At 39.2% G+C, this 24224-nt stretch overlaps 1 protein-coding gene across 9 annotated transcripts in view; it reads right to left on the bottom strand.

Annotated features, from left to right (window-relative positions):
* The window catches only part of MEIS2 (Meis homeobox 2), a 174029-nt gene that overhangs the window by 5041 nt on the left and 144764 nt on the right, over nt 1-24224 (bottom strand). For 3 of the 9 annotated variants that reach the window (XM_063160481.1, XM_063160478.1, XM_063160479.1), the window contains exons 10-11: nt 1494-1552; nt 10-99 (exon numbers count right to left, since the gene is read on the bottom strand). In XM_063160481.1, the coding sequence (XP_063016551.1) occupies nt 10-99; nt 1494-1552 (149 nt within the window). Of the gene's footprint in view, nt 1-9; nt 121-1412; nt 1553-24224 lie in introns of all 9 variants that reach the window. The other 6 variants (XM_063160480.1, XM_063160476.1, XM_063160477.1 and 3 more) reach the window with 2 other exon arrangements.

Genomic DNA, 24224 nt, shown 5'->3' on the forward strand with positions numbered 1-24224 from the left:
AGACTCTACCTGCAGGCCGGATTCCCATGTGCTGCTGACCATCCAACACAAAGCTTCCCATCGGCTGACCCTCTGGACTATATGCTGCTCCTTGGCTCACTGAAGGATCAAGAAGAAAACCTGATTGTAGTCAATCGTGGACACAGAGGAGAAAGAAGAGAAGACATACCAAACAATCAGCAATTGTTCCAGCTTCAGCACTGAAACGCTATATACAATATCTTGGCTGTCACTTTAAACTCAGGTTGTGCTTTTTATGAGCTGATTATGTTACCAGGACTATAGAATAAAAATGCTATAGGGGGCCCAATAAACAAGTTTGTCAAGTCAGTTCACTTGCTTAGGATCTGTTTCTCTACTTACCTTTAATGCAAAACAGCGGAAGCCCGTTGAAGTGCTATGTGTTTTTTCTTAACGAAGTAAGTACCTATTCTGTTCCTCTCTAATTACACCAAGTTGTGAATCTGGCATTTGTGACATAGGGTATTTACGATGAAACTTAACAAAACTTATAAAACTACTCTCACCTACTCTAGAAAGAGTAGGGAAATTCTGGATGTGGCTTTTCCTACTTATGTATACACTGCATTTGGCTAAATGTTTTGCATGGTTAGTTGAGTTAGTGTTTTCCCCCTTTTTACCTGTTAATGAAAAAGAAATTTAATGCTACATGGGAAGAGTTTCCCAAAGGTTTAATTACCTTTTCAAAAACCTTTAAAGTGAAGCAGCAGGCGAAATCACCATCAAGTTAAAGCCCTTGTTAGTGACAACAATCATCACCACATGGAGAACAGTTTTATCCCATAACCTAATGTTAGGAAACCACAACTCCCTCGTATGCTGAGGAAATGCATATTAGAAAGTGGAATGATTAACATGGTACCAGTTGTTGTATAAAGTGTTGCATGTTCTAAATGCTTTAATAGAAATGTAGAAAAGGTATTGTTATAAAAATCATATGTTTCACTGGGAGCATATCTGGTGCATTCTTAAACAAAAGTAATAATCTTTTAATATTTTTTGGCAGTATGGTACCATGCCACATTAGTAGCATATTGTGAATAGTCAAAGCAAATGAATGGATACAATGAGTTTTACAGCTCGCCTTCCAGAAGTAAAAGCAATGCATACACCAAGGAGTTGTGGGTAGCAAGAAAATGAGATTGTCCTGCTGATTGGATGCAGACAAGCAATGAGTAATTCAAGAGCTCACAGTCAAACAAACTGCTTGTGGCACTACTACTTGTACCCAATTACCAATTCAGAGAGAAAATAAAAAGCAGTTTCAGTAGAGTCAGGGTGGGAAATCTCCAATTAGCACCAATTAGTGAAGTTGCTTCCTACAGCGGAATTCTGGGGACATAAGAAAAAAAAATAATCTCCCAGAATGCCTGGTTGAAGCATTTATTTACCAGGTGATGGGACTCCTGAAGAATAACTTGATGAGGATTTGCGCCTGTGGGACTTGAATACAGATACTACTTGGAACTTGCCTGCTCGATTTGACTGGTCAATCATAGGCTGTACTATTCTTCTTCTGGCATTAATAAACCTGCAACAGAATACAAAGAATAGAAGTCCTTTCATCAGCTTGCTTCTCTGTTTTGAGAACACCTCTGCTTTAAAAGTGACAGGATTTTAGCGTGCTGTGGAAATGTGTTTTGCTTCACGTTGCTTTTTAAAAAGAGTATAATTTCACTTTAAAGGATTTTCCTCCAAGTGCTCAGAAATTGTAACTGGTAACACGCTTATCTTACTAGCCAGCTTAAAGCTGGATTTGCCAGAAGGCTTTGAACGAGTAAATGCGACCGAAAACTTGTGTTAAAAGACAATTGTTTCTTTAACTTCTTCTAAGTGGCTCAGATCCTGGTTAAAGTTCACAGGCTGGGAGACTTTCTTTTCCCCTTTCCATCTTAGGGATCCAGCTCTCCTTGCAGCTGGCCATAAATGAGGACCAGGCTTTGCCACTCCGTGCTTTCACAAGGTATCGTTAGGTCAGCAAAGCCATCAATTAGGCTGTCTGAAGTTTTATCACCAGCGCAGCAGCAATAAGTGCCGGCCCAGAAAGACTTCTGCTCTTCTACAACTCCTGCAGTTGGAGCCTGTAAAGGCAAGGGTCGTTTGGAGGTCAGTGCCAGCTGGGGGCCACCTCTGTGTCCAAGCGGGGACACCCCGTGCAAGGCGACCGCCTGCCTGCCCTCAACTCAGGCACCTTTCAACTCGTTAGAAACCCCCAATCACAGGTACATGTGGTTAATATTAGGCCCAAAATAACCTTTTTTTTTAATCTCAAACTGGGGTGGTTGCCGAGGCTTTTGAGCACTGGTAAAGGCAGTTAGTTGGCTGCAGAGCCTGGATTTAATTTTGCTAGTAATCCAAAAATAAGTGCTTGCATATTTCATATTAGCTAATGCGCAGCAATCCACATCAGCACAAGCTAGGCTAAATTAATTTCCCTAAAATAATTTCAAAACTTGCCTATTCACAAAGTATTTTTGAAAACAGGGCAATTTTCTATCACTCGGGAGCCACACTTGTTTTTGTCCCTTCTCTTTGTGTTTGAGAACACTTTGGAGCCTTCGTGCAGGTTTTGTGTGCTATTTCACAGCTCGGGCTTTCGCCTGGTGACCCTTAAGGAGTGCTAATGAAGTCGAATACTAGCGTTTAATCCTCTTCAGAAATACTAACATGCCCATCATCCAAAACAGCCTCCAATAATTGCCATTGGGCCTGATCCAACGCCTAGCAAAGTCTTTCAGTCAGCTAACTGAAAACTAAGTTCATCTGCTCATTTAGTAAATTGCTAGCCTTTATATAGCATCAACTCTGCAAGGCCTTTTGTCATGCTTCCCTCACTCCCTCCCACCCTCTGGTTAAATTCCTTCGCAGATAATAAAGGACGGTGGCACACCTTCGATTGCATCTTCTGTAATCACAGTGGTGGAAATTTCATTAGACAGATGCATAAATGCTACAAGTAACACTAAAGGGCTCTTTTGCATCTTTCTGTTTACATCCAAAAGACATTCTTTATTCTTTAGGAAAAGTACCATTCAGTTGTCAGAAATGTCATCCTGCGTCAGAATTAGTCATGACTTCAGCTATTAAAATAAAAACTCAGACACAGTCAATATATTTGTTTATTCCCTTCTGACTGAGGCACAGTGAAGGCATCACTGCCAGTTCTGTGATTTTGAAGTGTGTTTCCGTCCTCAGAGACAAAGGTCCCCGATAGGACTTATTTGCTGAGTTACTTTCCAGTAACGTTGCTGTGCTGACCAAATGGAGCCTGACCTGAACCTCCTCCATCCAGCACGCCTTTTATCAGCTAAAGTTAAGGCCAATAGAGATTAACAGGAAAGCCTGATAAGACTGTTTTCTCTTCTCCTATGAGCTTCTAATGGTGTATACAGATGGCAAGGTTTTAAAGAATGGAATGAACACTTATTTAGGCCTGTAAAAAATCACAGAAACACCCCCACACACACGCACACACTTTCCATCTTACTAACCCCTTTTCTTCAATCAGGCCAGTCTTCAGGAAAACCAAATTGCTCTTTCGTTTTTTTTTTTTTTATTTAAACCCCAACCACTTTTATTATTTACATCTGGTGGTCCCCTTATTTATGTCCCTCTTCACTTCCCTGCATATACACCCCTGCTCACAGGGCTGCGAAGCATTATGGGCCTCGGCGCTCAGCAGGAGAACTCCACACTGTCTTCAAACAAATAATTAAGGGGAAGGTTAAAGGTTCACCCAGAGGTCATATCTTTGGATACTCCTCAGAAAGTTTACATTAGTAAGAAATGGGTGCCCTCTGAAGTGTTCTTTCAATGGGCTCCCACAACAAGGCAGAGCATTAAGAAAATTCTACATCCTTAAGGGTTTCAGGTAACATCTGCTTTACCTCTGAGCACAGAGATTGGGATCCCGTGCTCCAGCCTTACATATTCGATAGCCTCCACAGACTAAGCCTTTGGGACGGGTGTTGAAAACCCCATCTTGCCCAGCCATTCACTCCCAAAGGAGCAAGGCCTTATTTTATCCTGCTGATGTGAATAAAGTCAGTCTTTCACTGCAAACTCTACCTAGAGGCAATTCACTAGTTGTTTTGGAAATGGGAGTTCAAGCCCTAAAAGAGAGTACTCGGTATTTGTTTTCCTACCAAAAAAAAAAAAAAAAAAAAAAGAAAAAAAAAAGAAAAAAAAAAAAAAGTGATACAATTTGTCCAATTAAAATTTGTGAAAAATAGCTCTTAGGTTTGATTTCTGATTTCATTATTTCTCCATTTTTCTTTTGCATATCTGCACAAGAGCAGGTGCAAGCAATGTCCTCTAAGCCAGAAACAACTTCATCTAGAGAGAAGATACACTGATGTATACTGGACAAGACATACAAGAACAGGCTTTAGGCATCCAGGTAATTTTGAAATTCCATTTCTATTGCTCCTCTGAAAAATCTTGTTCATAAACAGCATCAGTTATACCCACCAGTGGGCATGTCTGAAAAATGACACACAAAATTATTTATATTTGCAAGATTGCAGGTGCAAACCAGACATACATTTCAGGTGAAGCTAAAAATCGAATCCTAGTTTCACTAGCAGTAGCTACATCATGTAATGCATCAGCACAATTGGTAGACAAGGGCATAGAATGCAGTGTTTGTGCATTATTATTTATTCCTTATACTGCCCCATAAATATGCACAGTGCATAATAGAGATGTAGAAAACAGAGTCCCTGCCCTAGCCTTTACGTTTTTTGAGGGCTGCTTTTGAATCCCTCAGAGAGCCATATCCAGGGCCAAAGTAAAGCAAAATACAGCCTTTCACACAGCACTTCAGTTTGTGCTGCAGAAACACTGATGTTATTTAGGCACAAATGTCTTCAAAAGGCATTAAGAGACAGGTGAAAAAAGAGAACACCAATGCCACTGTTTTCAGCATTATCTGGAACCCTATAAAAGAAGAATTCACAGCTCTGCTCCTGACACTAATTGCTTACCTTGCTCATACCCTTCACCCAGAGGCCAAAGATTGAATGGCCTGAAAAGATGAGTAAAATCTATCAAAAAGACATGGACTTCTTTGTTTCTCTGCTGCTAATAGTTATTCCTATTATTTGGATGATAGCAGCAGTTAGAGGACCCAATGAAGCTCAGTCTTACTCCAACCCCATGCTTCACAAGCACACTGTCCAAGAGAACTCAGTCTGAACAGATTTCCAGGCAAAGCCTGGGGGAGAGCAGAGACGCCTTCTCCCTGTTTGCGGAGGGGAACAGAGACAGAAGGAGATTAAGTGACAAGGCCAAAGTCATACAAGAGATCTTTGGCAGAGCCACACACCCAACATAGATTTCCTCAGTCCTCTTTCAGCGCTCCTACAATCTGCTATCCATATGCTATCTTTCCTTTGTTCCCCCAGCTTAACAGTCAGGCACACTGGCAGGGGACTGCAAAGAGAGCTCCCATTGCCACTGTTTGTGCCTTACCTGCTGCGTAGATAAAGAGGGGTCATCAGCCTCCAGGGCTGTGAGGCAATACCTTCACAAACTCTACATTCATATGGTATTTGGTCCTCATTCCAGAATGATAAATGAGGTGTGTAATGTTGAGAAATACATGTCATTGACATAGCAGGCTCACTAAAAAACCCACTCCCAGCATTTTGCAAATGACAGATTACCAGCCTTGCTTATTCACACAATAGCCATTTGAATCAAAAAGTTTTTTGCATCTTGTATTTTTTCTTTAATTGCTAGCTAAAGCAGCCACATCTATTTCCTATAGCCAGAGTCTGTCTTTCTCACACAAGTAGTTCTGGTTACTTTTGCGGGACAGTTCATGAAAGTAAAAATGAACAAGATCTGGCTCAAAATGTACAAGAACGTGGACTTTTAAAGCAAGGCATTTCACTTTTATCTGCTTACAGCAAAACCCAGTAGTGCAATAAAGGTGCACTAGTGAATATGCAATGTAGTCTGGTGATTTGGTAGCACTGGTCCTAATTGGTTCCTACCATTGATAATTAGCATGACAATATAATCTAAATATATGCATTTAATCACATCTCTTCAAACAGAGACTTGTTTTTCTTTGTCCAAAATAAATATGCATTCTGTACTTTATAGGAAGTCCTGTAATTAATCTTCTTTATATATTTATCATATTTTATCTCAAGTCATATCAAATGATGTTAAACTCAAATTTGCACAATACATTTTATTCTTATAATAAAATTAAGTTCTGATAAAATCATAGAGACATTTTTGTAAAGTGCAAAGGCAATAAATAGCAAATAGTGATCTCTTAATCTGCTTCTTCAAACCTGGCACACTCAAAAATAATTTTATTGTTGTTTCCACTGTTTTTTTAATACATAGTGTACATATATTTTGAAACACCGTGACCACACCATAACTGAATCTGCTTAAGAGCAGTTCTTGAAATGAACTGTTAGTGACTGTACTGATTGGCAATAAGAATCAGAAATCTCCAGCTTTACTTTATGGCTATAATGGAAAATTCACTGTAAGGATGTAGGGTCACAACAGGTCTTGCTTCAGAAGGATGGAGAACATGAATGCTCAGGAAACTATAACTTGTTCCCAACTGGGGGCCGAATCTGAACTCAAGCAGAGAGGGATATTTAACTCCCACCACTTGTCTGTATGCCTAATATCTTCTCTGAGAGGAACTGGTGCCAAACTGAACCATTCTCGCCCCAGCAGCGCAGACTGCTCCCCATGAGAAACTGAGGAACAACATGGAGCCACCATGTACAACGCAAAACTTCAGTGTCAGTCTTCAATCTGGATTTCCACTTAAAATATCCATCCCAGAAAATAAGGTGCTAAAATATTGAATTTATTTAACAAACCAGCCACTGCATAAATCGGTTCTCAATTCTTTATGTGAAAACCAGAGAAATAAACAAATTTGTGAGATGAATTCACAATCAGTTCTTTAGAAAAATTAATGACAAGGAACGTTTTGACTCACTTTTAGCCCAAGACACTTCTGCTCTTAGACTTGCAGAGGGCAGAAGTACTGAATGAACACTGTCACAGACTTAGTCACAGAAATAATAAAAATGCAAGTACTGACAATAGCAACACTAATTTGGAGTTAGAATTGTTTGTTGCCATCTGAATAAAAAAATTATTTTTAAAAAATTTTTAGGTGCCCAGGGGGACAGTCTTGTAAGATTTTTCATAAACCTGCCAAGTGTAGATGAGAAGCTCAACTCTTATTAAATCTCCACAAATGGGAGCTGAGATTGAAGAATAAATGGGGTCTAAGCACCTGCTTCAATGTTTTTGCTGAGTAAGAGTCTAAGAATGCATTCTAAAAAGTAATCCAAGTGTTTTCACCTTGGATGGGGAAATAAATCCTTGCCTAAATGATATTTCAGTCTTTGGACTATGCACATGTCAGTGTTTAGCTCAGGCGCATATGCTACACTTATCCCTTGCTGCCCAAGAGTGCCCTAATTTTGAAGGGAAAATAACCAATGAACGAGTCACAAAATATGTTTTCCTAAGTAACCTAGAAAATTACTTCTTTGCCAAGCAGAAAAAATAATTTTAAAAGTCATGAGCTGCTCAGAGCACTCTGAAAGAATGCATTAGAAAAGACTAATTTGCAGTAACACTTTTATCAACATCTACCCCCTGCCTTTACAGCGGTCTTTGTCTATCACCTAATCTTTAATCTGAGTAAGTAAAATCTATTTATCTTAGTTTATTCAACTTCTCCCTCCACTATGTATTCTAAATTGACAGAATTAGGTTTAGGCAGTATGTGTATGCACAAAAATAGTTGAAAAAGCCCTTGTTTATGCTTCACTGAATCTATGCCACACCTGGTTACCAACTCATATTTGCAGCATTCCTTATAGGAAATTAAAAAAGCTGACTTAGTCACCTGAAAATGAGCCATCTAAATAAGGCTTCCCTAAGTCATGAATATTAAGAAATGGAGTAAGTTATGCAATTGCTTTTGAGAGGAAGCGGGAGGGACAGGTCGGTTTATTCCCTGGCAAAGCCTCACCTAGTTTTGGACAGCCTTGTTAGAGAAGGGAGGTTAAGGACTTTTTACACTGACTTTCTAAAGCTTATTCAGACACCTCACATCTGTCAAAGGTGTGATTCAAAGGACCTAAGTCACCATCCACGTTTGGTGAAGACTCCAGAAGATGACAGAGAACAACTTAGCTGGGTGCCTGAGGCAGCCTGAGGCAGGTGCTAACCATCCCAAAGACTTCTGCCGCATCTTCCATGTTTATGCTCGACTTCCTAAAAATACGTCTTGCCATTTGGAGCTGCCAATTGTTGGAAATCATGATTTTTCTCGTCCTGTAACTGTGAGACTGTCCTAAAAAAATCAGGAATTTAAACAGCACTCTTCCCAGTGTTTACTTTGTGAGTTTTTCAGTCATTGCGCCACATTTTTAAAACCCTCTTCTCAGCCACAAGATCTAGAAACTTACTTGATAAGATTCTCACATAACCATTGTCTCCTGGAGCTGGGACCTCGAATTAACATGAAACAACTTGAGCCTTGCGATAAAATCATGAGAATTGGCAAGACGCGCACCTATTCACCTCAGAGGAAAATCCACCTCGTTAAACGTGTAACTCTCGGATACCAGATTACTCCTTGGGAGCACGGAGAAACGATCTGGCTCTGCCCAGAAAGCCGCGATGGCTGTCACGGGGAGCACCCTCACCGCAGCACAACCCGGGGCAGCCGCCCTGCCTTCGCCCCGCGGCAGGGGTTTGTGCGCGGGGCCTTCCCCGAAAGGGATCCCCACCAGCCCGGCACCCGCACCATGGCCGGCCCGCGCCCGCAGCCCTCACGGCCCAGCAGCCCACACAGCCCTCACAGCCCGCAGCCCTCACAGCCCCGCGCCAAGGCCGCATCCAGCCGTTCCATGGGGTCGGCGGCAGCAGCGCTGCCCCGGGAAGAGCTATGGCACCTGGCCGCAGAACTAGGCTGGCCTCGAGGTCCAGCCTGGGTGGCCCCAGGGGAGGCCTCCCGCTGTGCAGCAGGGCGCCATGAGGTGGGGCCAGAGCGCCGCTGCCGGGCCGGGGGTGCCGCTGCCCCCGCGGAGCCGGGTCGCGCACTGGCCCGGCCCGCCTTTGCCCGGTGCGCCGGGCGGGGAGTGTGCCTGGCGAGTGTGCCCGGGGAGTGTGTCTGGGGAGTGTGCCTGGGGACGGTGCCCAGGGAGTGTGCCCGGGGAATGTGCCCAGGGAGTGTGCCCGGGGAGTGTGCCTGGGGACGGTGCCCAGGGAGTGTGCCCGGGGAATGTGCCCAGGGAGTGTGCCCGGGGAGTGTGCCCGGGGAGTGTGCCCGGGGAGTGTGCCTGGGGACGGTGCCCAGGGAGTGTGCCCGGGGAGAGTGCCTGGGGACGGTGCCCGGGGAGTGTGCCCGGGGACGGTGCCCAGGGAGTGTGCCTGGCGAGTGTGCCCGGGGAATGTGCCTGGGGACGGTGCCCGGGGAGTGTGCCCGGGGACGGTGCCCAGGGAGTGTGCCTGGGGAGCGCCGCTCCGCGCACGCCACTGCCGCGGGTGGGCACAATTTTCCTCACGAGCTTCCAGCAAACCTCAACCTAATTGGAACAGTATCATGCCGTATTCCCCCTTGGCTCCTGGTGGGAAACGAGCGCCTTTTGGTGCATGCCACCTGAAACCACAGAACACATGCCGGAGGAGGCTGTTTCTCTTTTGACAGTGCCGTCAGCTTGCTCATATATGTTTTGCTTTTACAACGCACCATAAAAATGATCTTTTAAAGATACTTGAAAGGAAGGGAGGAGACAAACAGACATACTTCCTTAGCTATTCATATCTTAAGATAAAATGTGAAGTCAATAGACACAAGCCATAGCATTTAACCTCATCCTGTGCTTGATTTATTGCAGATGGGAATCAACTAGAAACTGAATCACTTTGAAATTTTTACTACTGACGTTAAAATTCCATGTTTGTATACATACGTCTTGTGGAGATGCTAAATACAATTTTAGCTAATTTGGCATGCACTTTGATTTGCTAGCATTTAGAAACTCATGTTAAAGGTAGAAAACAAATCTCCTCTAAAATCTTAAGTAACTCATGCATTTAAAGATGCGTTAATTTGTCATCTTAAACTCCTAGGAAAAGATTTTCAAAACTAATTAGGCTCCAACAGTCTTGAGAACGCAATCAGGAGTTGAGGTACCTCATTTTAGGTAACTTTAAAAAAAACCCAAGCAAAGTGTAGTTTTTGAATAATATCACATTCAAGTACTTCACATCTATTTTAAACTTATCAATATTTAACATATTAATTTTTTAAAATCAATTCTAAAATGACCGAAAAGGAGAGTTGTCAACAAATTTAACATCTGTTTAACTTCCCTGATCAAATAAGATTAAGGCACTAATTCTCCCTTTTACATTTCAGTGGAAACTACCTAAGTAGCAACTTGCCAAAAATGCATGAAGGTGTTTAGCAATTATGTAGTGGGTATGTTTGAAGAGATCAAGGTGCACTCACATGTCCTGTGCTATGGGTATCTCTGATTAGCTTGTCATCTACTCTGAAGAAGATGTAGCCCAACTCTCCTATACCATGTAACAGGCCAGCTGTTAGCTGTCTGTCAAGCACCTAAAGTGGACAAGTAGTCCAGGAGCAAAAATGTCACTCCTTTGATCTGGCAAGGAGCAGCTGCTGATTTATAGAGTAGGACTTTGTTCTTCCGTTCTATTTTACTTTCTTTCCTAAGGCAGAACCACAAAATCCAGCAGAAAAAAAAAAGTGCCATTCTCTGCAACATCAACAAGCTCTGACAACTGCAACAGGGTTTTTCTTGGCCCTAACAAAGCTCTCAGGCATCTCCTTTGACGCTCACCTTTTTTTTCCTTCTTCTTTTTGCAATGCGGTAGTTATTGTTTAATTCAGCTTCTGTAAATGGAATGGACTGTGGCCAGCAAGCCTGGGGCATAAACACACCTGTATGAAAGAAGCCTTATTGTAGCAACCATCTACAACCAACCTGCACATGCACTACCAGTTCGTGAGTTCAGAAGGAATGTTCCATCTTCCCTAACAGTAAATTCTGCCTTAAGATAACTATTTTTTGTACCCACTGTCCTGTCTGGACCACGAAGCGTGTACACTTTTTCATTGTTATTAAAATCTGAAGAAAAAAAAAAAGTGTATTTTTCTACCTGTCAACCAGGGAATGTCAAGAAATTGGATCCAAAGAGCCCACTTAAAAAAAAAAAAAACCCACAGCCAAAATATATTTATCGAAACACTTCTGAAAGTTTGAAAACTAGGATCCTAAAGATGTCTGTTCTGTTTCAGACATAGTGATGCGCTTGCAAGAACCTCCAGCTTATACTGCTGCAGATTCTCCTCAGAAAAAGCATTTGGTGGAACAAGAACTCAGTAAGAAATAGCATTTGATGCAGCTAACCAGACTGCAGCACTGTCAGCCCAGAGACAGTGCTTCATTCGTTCTCTTAGAAGGTGCTGAGCAGATTCTGTGAGGTGATTTGTTACTACACAGGCTGTTAGTCCTGCCTCACCCATCGGTACAGCAAGGGGGTTTTCCTTTATTTCCCTTATGATGTGTTTTCCAGTTTATTAGCTAAAACCCCAAACCTACAGGACACAGTAAAAGGCTGCAGTATAACGCTGCTGAAGAGGAGAGAATCTGTGTTTGACCCTGGTCTGTGTCCACACACATGCTGTGTTCACATTTCTTTGTACTGTAACTTTAAAAACAGATGAAAAAGGGTTACAAAAACAAAGATGGGAAGAGGTGAGGGTGGTGGGGGCGACATCATGACTACAAGATCTTTTGCATATATGTTAGCTTGTGCAAATAAATAAGAGCTATTACAGCCAGAGCCCTAAGGGAGGCAGGAAAATGATGATGTACAGGATAGTATAAAATGATATATTAAAAACTGTGCTGTCAGTGTAACAATAGAATATTAAGCAAAAGTCCATAATAATTGGCAGATATTTAGCTGTAGACATCTTTCTTTGGTTGGTGGGTACTAAAGTATACGTGAGAGGAAAGAGAACTAGTTAGTCAATTAGAAGTAATGGGCATAAATAATACACTATGTGTAAATACATCTCCCCCTTTCCCAAGTTATAGCTCTTATCTGGATGCACCTAATAACTTCTCAGTAAGTCATACCTACATGCTCATATGCCTTGTGTTTTGCTCTTTGCTCTGTCTGGATACTGGAGATTCTGCTTATGTAAATCTTTCTTCCTGTAGATGCAGATGTTAAATGTTTTCACAATACTAGTGGCAAGACTTCATCAAACCAGAGGGTCTAATGTCTTAGTAGTTAAAGATGTGTCAACACCATACACACCATGAGACTGCAGCCTGCCATGTTATGGAATACATGCTTCACATGCTTCACAGTGATGAGCTGGTAGCAGAACAAGTATATTAAGAATGCTAAAATGAAGAGGTAAATATACAGCGTCATACTGGTGAAACTTTTGCTATCTCTCATCCCATCTTGTGTTCTCTGTGTTCCACATGAACCAGGGGGAAATGTTCTTAAAACATTTTAAAGAGTTTGTTACATATGAGCATGTTTCATGGATGCTTGTGTCTTAGTTGTAAGCCAAATGATTTGGGATGGCAAAACTGAAAATCTCTGTGGAGCTCTTTCCTCAGCCTATCACTCCACATTCCAGGCTCTCGTATTTTCTGACCCTCCTCTCTCCAGGGCTCAGTCTCACTCCCTAGCCTACCTCGTTGGCTCCCCAGAGATAATTGCAACCTACAACTTTCAAGTCAGTGATAAATCTTGCTGGTGTTCTGCAAGAGTCCTAGATGGACATATATGTGAATATTATACCATTTCTTATCTTTCTGCTCTTTTGAACAAGCTTCTGTCTTCTGAACAAGCAAGAACTGAAAGCTTAAAGGTTTGCTTTTTCTAAAACATTTGAAGGGCTGGGTTCTGATTTCAGTACTCAGCTGGCTTATGGGCAGAGCAGAGCATTGGAGAAGCCTGTGCTAAAGTGCAACATGGCTTTCCCAGCTAAAGGGAGCTCTTCTAATGTATTTTTCTTTCTTCTGTTAAAGGATGGGTAGCTGGAGACGTTTTTCTTAATGTTTTTTTTTAAATAGCTCATTTGAAAATTAAATCCTACCACAGAAAGAAACTTGAATTGTATTTCTTCAGTCAAAACTGGCTAGTTCTGTGCTGTGTTCCACTATCTCATATTTTGCATACAATTGAGATACTTGTCATGAAATTAAACCCAATCTATATAACCTATCTAATATTTACCTTTCTTTCTTTATGAGAGCAGTTTGGAAACTGTGTGTGATCTTACATAATTTTAATAACTGGTTGCTGATGGATTTCAATATTAGCTCTGACTGTTCTGACTGATACGATGTTGAGGCTTAATTTTCAGAATTTCACTAATTGTTCCTACACTGTGTAGGGGTAAAGGCATCTTCGAATATGTGTATAAACCTGGATTTGAGCCCACAAAACTGGTAATGGTCAAGTAAAGTACTTAAATGTATAAGGCAAGTTTTCAAAATTATCAAGTTCTGTTATCAAGATCATCAAAGGCTCTGTAAAGCTTATCCCAATTGTTCAGTGAATTTCTGAGTTAGAAGGCATTAGTAGCAAATGGGTGTTGACATTAATGCCTAAATTGTAGGTGATCTGCTCTCAAGAAATTTTCTGTCTCTGCTTAGATGTTCCAGGAATCACCAGAAGGTGGACTTAGATACCTAACTGCATATTTTTGGTAAAAAAAAAAAGCCTTCACTTAACACTGAAAATGCCTAAATTCTTTAGGCATGTAGATTTCTACTTTTTAATATCCCATCCCACCATCATTTCTACTGCTGTATATTCATGGTGTTTCCTAACAGTCAGTTACTTTCTGCAGTAACCATGCTTAGTCTCTGAGTGTCTCTTAGACACTCATGTCCTGTCAGTATTCCTATGACAGACACCTTCCTAAGACAGAGATCTTAGGACAGGCCTTTTTGCCCTTATAATAACAGAGATAAATATCTCTCCTTATTAGCTGACACCATTATTATTTGACTGTTTATCTGGAAAGAAGGAGATCAAGTTTTACCTCCCTATCCTGCTTGATTTGGAACACAGACATGAGCATGGGTCCATCACATTCTAAAAGAGTATCTGAATCACCCACAGAGTCATTACAGTAAACAAAGTTGCTTCAGTTCATGTTCTGAAGATGTTCCACCCGAATTAAGCAATTTTACAGCCATAATTAACCAGCAGTTAATTTTCACACATCTGAAGTTGGAGCCTTAACCCAGAGGCTGTACAGTCAAGCCCATTTTCTTAATTAATTTTGTTCTAGTGACTAGTCATTACATACAAAAAATAACTGGGAACAACAAGGGCATGGTAGTGAAGAAGAGTAAAGATGAAGCATTATGTTCAATAGCCCATTGATTGAGAAACTGTACTCAATTGGAACAGTTAAGACATTGATTTAAATCAAGATGAAGAGAAGACCTGCAAACATATATTTTATTTAACAAGTGAATTTTTTAGTCATTGAGCCATTGAGGATAACGCTCCCTCTACCCCATTTGACTCTTTTGTGTAATGCTTGGTATGGCTGATGTATGACAAGAACTTTGGCTGAGTTTGGCCCTTGGGGAAGTTTGGCCCTTGAGGCAAGGCTGATTTTGTGTTGAAAGTTGTGTCACTGTGGAACAGGTTACTGCCCATTTGTCATTGTATATGTATTTGTGTTCCTATTCTGTCCTAGAGGTCCTTTATATAATGAAATAACCATGGGCAGAGCAATATCTCACTTTATGGTACTGCTAGAGTTACAGTTCCAGATTTCTCAATTATATCCCATTCTAAGCAGATTTGTGCATGCTCACCAGTGGAAAAAAGTGTGTGTGGACTAAAAGTTCTTAAGCTTCTTGGGACTAGATAGCAACTAGATGATGCTGGAAAATTCAGAGGTTGCAAAACTTAAACTAAAGATTTCAGGGTTTGTGCTTGACACTCATATGCAACTCAAATGTGATACATATCTAACAGATACATATATATGAATGAGGAAATATTTTATAAAATATACTACACAGGTCTTTTATTGTGGTTTAATGAGTCCATAAGCCAATATTATAATAAAACTTTCATAAGAAGCTCAAGCCAAATTTTACAGCATCTTTAACCAACCATTGAAAGAAACACAAAATTTAAGGTCACTAGAAATATTATGTAAAACAAACAAACAAACAAAAAAAAAGCCAGGGAAAAAAGAAAAAATATGCACCAAATTCACAGGAAGCATCTTCAAATGAAATAGTTCAGTATCGTACTTTCATGCATAAGAATTTAAAAATTAATTTGATAATAAATTAACTATAAATGGAACAAAAGCAATGTTTTTATTTGAATTCATTGTCCAAACTGAAGAAAACTTACAAACTACAAATGCAGAAACCCATTCAGATTGACTAGTAAAGGAGAATTAAGTTTCCATTTTCTTTTCTTAATTCTTCCCCAGTAGTTATAATAGTCTTTCCAGTGTGACTATAGTATCATCCACTAAATTTTTAGCAACATCGTAATGAAAAAAGCTATGCTTTATATCTTCATAAATCACATAAAGTTTAGCAGACCCTAGTTTAAATTCTAGTAAATTCTAGCCTAAGACAGCATAGCCTGTGGTGTTTCACCTGAGTTCTCGGAGATGTTTCAGGAAGTGGATTAGCTCTTTAAGTCAGCGAAATAAATAAAAACAAATATAGTGGTCAATAGAAAAAGAAAAATTTAGCACTCTAAATGGGTTTTGACAGAAACCTGAGTTGAAAAATCCACCTGTATTTTATGTATGTCCCTTGATCAGTTTTGCTGAGATAAGTGGTCCAGCTAGCTGCCTGATTTTTGATGCTTGATAACATATGTTCCTAGTTAAAAAAAAAAAAAAAATCTAGAGGATCTGTATTCCTTTAGTTCAAGAACCTAGGGTCTATAAAAGAACAAATATGAAACTATCATAATGTGAAATTCTACAAATTTCACAGTTCCATGTACCTGATTGCTAGGACAAATCTAATGCAAAAACGTGCAGCTAAGATGGGTGCCTACACTTAATTTTCAAGTGTAGTAAAAAACCAGATAAAAATTGAAAAGAGAAAATCTTTTTGGGCATGTTTTGCATCCAGACCAAAATGCCTGATTTAATCATTCTGCCAAATTTATTCCAAGTGCTACCAAGATCATGCTCTGTTTTTTTCCAATATAGCACAGACCTATAATAACTGCTTAAGCATGCCATACAGTATTAATCTTCCTCATGAACGCTGTCCCAAACCAGTTTCCATGGAGAGAAATTAAGAAGTATGTACAGGCAAAGGAGAAAATATATGGCTAGCCAATGATACAGAAAGGTTCCTTAGATACAGAAAGGCTCTTTAGATGGGAGCTATGGTAGAAAGGAAGTATTTTTCAACTGAGATTGTTGAATTGAGGGGAGGACAGCACTAGACCAAGTGAGAAAAGAGGACAATGGGGGTGGGGGGGAAGAAACATCTATGTTGAAGTATGTTTCAACATTTTTTTTAAAGACAATTTTTAAATTGATTCAGAAAAGGAGGAAGTTTGCCTAAAGTAGGAGGTGATTTTTTTTGATGTGTGTGTTAAGCGCCAGCATTTGATACATTAAGGGGGGATGAAGAACTATGACTTAGAGTCCTGGGAGAAGGGGACTACAATTGTCAAGGTGGGAAGAGATGAAGGCAGAAGCAAAAGACAGGTTTTGTTGAAGTGGACATAGAAAAAGGGGTGGACACTGGAGGTGTGAGAAAAAGTGGATTGGGGACAGTGGGAATGAATGTGTGAGGAGTATCAAGAAGTAAAACTCATATTTAAGAATGTGTGATAGATTAATGTTGCTCTGGGTTCACTGTCAATTTTGTTTGCCAGGTTATAAACTCATATATATAAAATGATACTAAACATGAACTTCATTTAGAGAATATTCTGTTGACTGTAAGTTTGTTAGCCAAGCAATCTGCAGTAGCTGCAGCTGTGGCTTGTTCCGTCTCATCAGTAATTTTAACTCTAATAGTCATTAGTGTGAAGCTTTCCACAGTATTTTAAAGTGATACTTTCCTCTCAGTTCTTGAGTTCTGTTCTGTTTGAATAGACTATGTATCCTTTAACATCTAAACCATTTTCCCTGAGAATCATCACAACACAGCTACACTTCGGAACAGATGTCAATGTGGTTCTGACAAATGTCTGCAATATTTATTAAAAAATCCCCCAAACAAACCACAAACCCAAAATGTAGCTTTGAACTGTTTTTGATTATCTATAATCAATATCTTTCTCCATTATATAGTCCAAAAAACCAAGTCCTGAAACAGCATGCATCTCTGTGAGAGGATGGCCTCTACATGCCGTCAGTTGTTTAATCCTCTCTGTTTGTTGTGTGCGGAGCATGAAGTAGGCAATAGCTTATGATTGCTTTAAACAATGTTTGCCTGCCCTATGACTTTTCAAAAGATCCCAGGATGAGGTTAGCATGATAAAGAACTTGGTTTCTCTAAGGAACAGTTATTCAGGTTGATGTCACCTAGTCATTTACTGGGGACCATACAAAAAAAAAATAAAAATAATAAAAAAGACTCAACAGTTGGACTTAAGTCTGAAGGGGCATCTCCACTATCATTACCACCAAGTGCATAAAACCTGAGCTCGATGTCGGCCTACTTAAAATTGCTATTTTGTTGTGAAGGGTTGGCAAAGCAATTTATAAAACGATGGGGTAAAAGTAAGAGAAGTCCCATTAAAAGCTTTTTCTTTTCTTTAAATGAGAGTGAACAGAGTAGGACTGTTTGAGTTTGAACCACTTATTACCTTTGTACATTTGTCTTTCTTAACTTCTGTTAACTGATTAGATTTCCCTTAGAAGTAAATGTTCATTGATAGATAATTGTATCGCTGTGGCTTCTTATTGGGGAAAAGTATTACATCCACACACTTAAGATAGATAAAACCAGATGGATGTATCTGCCTGTCCATCAATCTCCGTACTCAAGAAGCCTGTGGGTATTTTTAGAGAATTTAAATCAGTTGCAAACAAAAGGGGCATTTTAAAGAAGGAAAATACACTTAATTAAAAAGATGTCAAAATTATTTTATTGTCAACATTCACAATATCTGTGACACGGTGATGTTGTGTAACTTGAATGCCAGTTCTCAGAACCATAATGAGTAGCTATTAGAAAAAGCAGGGACTTATTATTAGTATCCCCACAGAGTTATCTTCTAAATTATTTATACTTGCAACACTTTCACGTAATGGCAGTTTTAAATTCAAGCAAACAAAGCAAACCACACAATAAAGAGAGGGGAAGAGAATTGTACAGAAACCTTTTCTGAATATATGTAGTTAGAAAGGCAAGTCAAACAAACTCATCAGATTTTGTTTCCTACTCAAATTCTCATGAGATTTGCAATAGACAGCATCAAAGCTTTCTGGGGTTGTGTCACCTTGATAAAGGATTGAACAGCACTGTATCTGTTTTATGTCTCACATCTAAAATGTAAAGGAATGCAACTTTATTTGTCTGGTGCAAGTTTGCTTATTGTCTTTGAAATTCCACAGCAGACCCTCCACAAAAAGCTTAACTATCAGAAGGGTGCAAATAACACCAGAGCCTTGTGTTCTCTTACGCTCATCCCTTAGGTTATGGTGCTAGGTTTGCATAGGAGTTGGGGGAGCAGCAGGGGAGGATTGTTGGTTTTATATAAACTTAGCATTGCGAATTAATGATTCTGCTTTCCACACATGCTTTACTAATACACAGTGTGATGATTAACACTTCAGGAATCAATGATTTTTAGAAAAATTGAGGTGGCATGCCTTTTTTTTAAAAAAAAAACCCTTCAGCCAAACTAAAGTGCGCTCAGTGCAGAGATAATTTGAGTTAAATTGAAGAGAAAATAGCTGAGGCTGAAGACTCTAATGGTCTCCTTCTGATCTTAAACTGTTTGCATTTATGAAGATATAAAGATCATCCTGTTCGCTTTCCATTAACCAACCTATGAAGTTTTGTCTTAACCATCAAAACAAATTCCAGATGAAATCACTTTCTTATTAGATTACTGATCAGCTACATTTGGTTACTTCAACAACTAATTTCTACTCCACAAAAAGGAAAAAACACAGCATGTTTTTCCCCTTGTAACAAAAGTATGTAGCTAAATATTCCCAGCTTTCTGTCAGTCATAATAAAAGCAGGTTTTAAAAGTACCCAGTTATTCTGAGTGCCTCTTTTTCTGGGCATTTGGTTGAAGGTTCCCAAAATAAACACACAATGAAATGCTAGCCTCCTTTTTAAGCAAAAAAGAACCTCACATGTACTAAAAATGTTATTTGCCTTATGCTACTTCAGTTGCACAACAGCCCCCTCATTGATTACCGTCGAGTTACATTAGTTTAAAATTGGAGTAACTGAGTAGTGGATCAGGTCCTATAGTCAGACATATGTTTTCCACTAGATAATGGCTACTTATATATTTATGAATTTTAAAATGCTTTTCAATTCAATTATCATTGTTACTGTGTGCAGGAAGTAAAGAAGTAAATTGCAACCAAGCTTTCAGGGGTTTATTCCCTTATGAAGCACTTATATTTCAAGTGTCAGGGGAGGGCAACTGTATAGTGCCCTCTACATAATAAATGACACTGTTGAATATTCCTAATGTTTTTCTGTTTGTGGTTTTAGGGACAGAACTGTTACCTGTTGCTATGTAAAATATAGTAAAGGACACTGTGCTATCATATCTTTAACCAAGCTGCACAGAAACTTTCAAGGAGGTTCAAAATAATTGGTACTCAGATCTATTCTGTTCTGATCACCCCTAGAAACAGAAAGTACTCACAAAGTGATAAACAGCTTTCAGACAAATGCATAACTCCAGTGTCAACTGGAGTTATGTGCAGACACTCAGAGCAGAAATAGTATATAGCTCTCCATTCCTGAACATGACAGTCATAATAAACCTTAACCTCAACATTCCCTGCTTTCCTCAACCACAGCTAAAAATGCTACACACATTTATACCATCTAATGAACCAGACATTAAAAGAAACCCACAGATCTATACCAGTAGACTATCAGGAAGAGAAGTGTGAAGTGAATACTTGCTCATTACAGTATCATGGTAGTTATGAAAAGGAAAGACCTAATAAATCACTGTTGTCATCCTGCAGCAAGAGTAGGGGATAGTCTGCCATTGGAGGTCCCACCAGCTACTAAAATAACTGCTTGTAAAGTGGATAGTGCAAACATATAATGCAAAATCCTTGGGGACAGAAACTCAGACTCACCGTGGTGAACCTGGAAAAAAATGATGGATTTTTATTTTACTCTTCTTTGATGGCAATACAAAGGAAGGAGAGACTATGGAGTGAAGGACTTTGAGTGCATTGTGTCTGTTTTTTGCGTTGGTTACCTACTCTCTTTCTTAATGTGTATAAACCAATTAGTAGTAGATGATGAGTGTGATTATGAAAAGAAGGGAAAGGTATAAGACTTGCTCTTTCAGAAGCAAGTAAATAAAGAAAGAGTAGGAGTGAGTGGAGCTTAGAACTGACTCCTTTTCCACCCACACCACCTTGAAGCCAGGGAAACATCCAGCACTGAAATGATCAAAGCCTATAGCAAATAGTGGTCAGTAATGAATACATATCATCATAATTAACAAACACAAAGAACAAAACTCTGCTATTGTTGTGCCTCAGAGATGAATTTCATGCTATTCCTAGAGTTTCACTAATAACCAAACCCCTAGTCTATCTGATGCTCAGTTTCCTGTTGATTAATAATATTAATAATTATTTCTTCCCCGTCTCACCTCTCATTTTCCTTATTTTGACATGATACATTTTCTACTGTTTTTGAGATAATTAGACAATAAGGGGCACAAAAATATCTAGCTACTAATATATCCATTCCTCTACACTGTGCAGGATTTACCTTCCTCTGATTGAAATTCTGATAATGGCTGAGGGCCTGATTGCACTAGCTACAATTACTAGAGTCTGGTTTGCAATTTGTTCTGTAACTGTTATTCACATGTAACTTTTCAAAAGTCTTTCTAAGATTATTTTTTTATGTGGATAATTAGAATGATATTTAAGAATTCTAATCTCATATAAATGCTCAATCAAAACACATATTTTCCTGTGAGCTAAAAATGTCTAGATTTCAATTTTGATTCTGAAAAGAATGTTATTGTTCCTGCAGGACGTGAAATGGAACATAAAAGAGTACTTTACCTCACCATTTGAATTGGATAAATTTTTTTCTCCTTTTTTTATTTTAGAATGTTTAATTTATTATTGTTGTCTGGGTTTTTTTTTTTTCTTAATATCTTTATCTTCTTCTCTAAGTGTGGATTTGCTGCTTTTAAAAAATCTACAAAAAGATTATTGTCCTCATTTTGTGCTTTTTATTTTGTATATTTAAATCCTAAATAAAAAATAGACACTTTCAATTTCGGGACCCAGTCAGTTAGCTGTCTCTCTTAAGGGACTACCCAAGATAATAACAACTAATTCTGCTTGTATGATGTGTATTAACAGAGTCACCTTTTTTAACAAGCCACAAAACAAATGCTGGTAATTTACTTTTGGCAAGTACTGGTAGGAACTGGACTAAAACTTCGAGCTGAAATTGCAAATATTTTGGCATATGAAATACTTTCTTATCCATAAGATAAACCTTTTACCAAGTGGTAGATGGAAAAATTACAATGTTCTCATGACTGCCTAGATTAATGCTTCCATCAGAAAGGGGGGAGGAAATAAAAGGGTTTAAAAAAGCACAATAAATAATCTTTTACCATTGCAGACAGTAAAAAGAAATGCAATTCAGCAATCAGAAAGAAGAAGGGAAAAAAATGACCCCTGGAAGTGGGAGGGCAGAATATAGAGATACAGGAGGAATTTACTTCTAAAGGGTGCACAGAAAAGTCATGCACCTGAAATGACTGGCTCTTGTTCAAATATATTTGTGGGCAAACCCACATTTTGTGTTGGAGAAGCACAACTTAAACCAGAATATGGCAGAATATGGTATCTCCATGATCATGTTTCAATACAAGTTATTAGAATCCCTGATTTAAAAAGGAGAAGGGCACTGATGTGCACCTCAGAAATTGTGGCAGCAGGTAAAACAACTTTTTGCACTTGTCATGAGAAAATACCTGTACTTCTCTGCATTTTGTTGTACTTCAGCTCTATTTAGTTTTAATCTAAGTCTAATTTACAGGATTCTTTCAGATACATTTCCTATTAAGCAGATGAACTTGAGATTCTTTGTAACGTGTGGCTCATTTGAAAACAAATGCCATTATCTGTCTGATGAAGTGAACGCCACGGAGAGGGATATCAAAGTCAATTCACTTTGGCTTCTAGTGAAAGAAACAAAGGCCAACAAAGGAACGAGAGCTGGAAGTATGCTGAAGTGGCACTTGAGGACATGGTTTAGTGGTGAACATGGTGATGGTGCTAGGTTGACAATAGAACATGGTTGTCTTAGAGGCCTTTTCCGACCTTTGCAATTTTATGATTCTATGATTCTGAGTGTCATGATCCAGCAGTTTTCAGGGACCTAGTTCTAGGCCATCACAGGAATGGTAAGTCTGATTTTCCCTGGTTTTGCACTATGTAAAACCTCTCAATGACAGCAAAGTTTCTGTTCATTTACTTTGGGACAAGCAGGAGTTCTATTGGATCAGAACCTCCCAAAATTTGATATCATACAGGTCCCTTCCAAATCAGAATATTCTATACTTTACAGTATGTAAATTGCAGGTACAGTAACTATTGGACCTCGGAGGAAGATAAAAGTAATAAGCATCATGCCTCCTCTTTCTTTTTCCTTTAAATAAAATTATTTTATATATTTGAAGATTATAAGTAAACAAATTGATTAAAGAAGCCATTGCTTCATTGCCAGGTCATTTTTTCTTAATCTTGAGATTCACAGCAGAAGTGAAGCATGCATGCCAGAGCACCTTCTGAATTATCTGACACTGATATTTTTTGCATATTTTACAGTGGACGGAGACAAGAATCTTTACGCCCTTTTCTGAGCATGCCAGTGTAACAAAAACTACTGTGTATCCACTGAACCAATTCATGTTACAGGTAGCTTGCATCCCCTTAAATGACTGTTTCTTGGAAGTAAGTTATTGTGCAAAGTCAGGGTGAGACCATTACAGACCAAGCACCGAGAACGCCTGGGGAGGGGCATGGCTGGAGAGGAGTCTGTGGGATAATTCCCCACTGTATCGTCTCCCTGGTGGTACACCCTGTGTTACTACTGCACATTGTTCATTTAAAATCACCACAGAATCAGCAGAAACAATTCATACACCCCAAATTTGCTGGAGTAGATGTTCATAAAAGCTGCACCCTGAGCTTGAGATAAAACACCTGTGTCAGGTACAGGTTTTGTAGTGTGGCTTGCAGATGCTTCTCTGTGATTTCATGGGCTGGTGAATAGTGAAGACTATAAGGCTGGCAAAGAGTACTGAGGGCTGTAACAGCTTTGTGGTGGAACAAGTGTTACTGTAGGTATTTTCAGTCATTTGTTATTACCTCCATGTCATGACACATGAAAAAAAGGAAGAGATGGACACAAACTGCTGCAATCTCTTGTAGGAAACTGCCATATGTCTATGTGTCGTCCTGCAAAAGCTCTTTGAGTTCGTTATTTCAAATGCTATTTGAGGTCTGATTCATAATTCAAAATTGAAATCTGTGGAAAACTGCAGCTCACCCCAACAGACTTCAAAACAGGGACACACAATCAGAAGGAGAGACTCAAGAAATAAAACTACTTTGAAAATGTCATCTTAATTTGCCCCAACCACTGCCTTGCTTAGATTACCTACACAGGGATCCAGTGTGACTTTCTGGGAAAGCCAGAGAATGAAGCAGCAAAATGTATTTATATTTAGGAGACATTTTTTTGTTTTTTTAACAAAATGTTTTTATGCTACATTAATGCATTTCCACCTAACATATTTTAGTGAGTTTTTTTACACATTTTTATCTTATGCTATAATATATTGTCACATAACACAAAACTATGTGAGTATGATATTCCAAGAACAAGTTTTTGCACTTTTTCACCAGCTCG

This window comes from Melospiza melodia, chromosome 6, assembly GCF_035770615.1.
Source record: "Melospiza melodia melodia isolate bMelMel2 chromosome 6, bMelMel2.pri, whole genome shotgun sequence".
Taxonomy (NCBI): Eukaryota; Metazoa; Chordata; class Aves; order Passeriformes; family Passerellidae; genus Melospiza; species Melospiza melodia.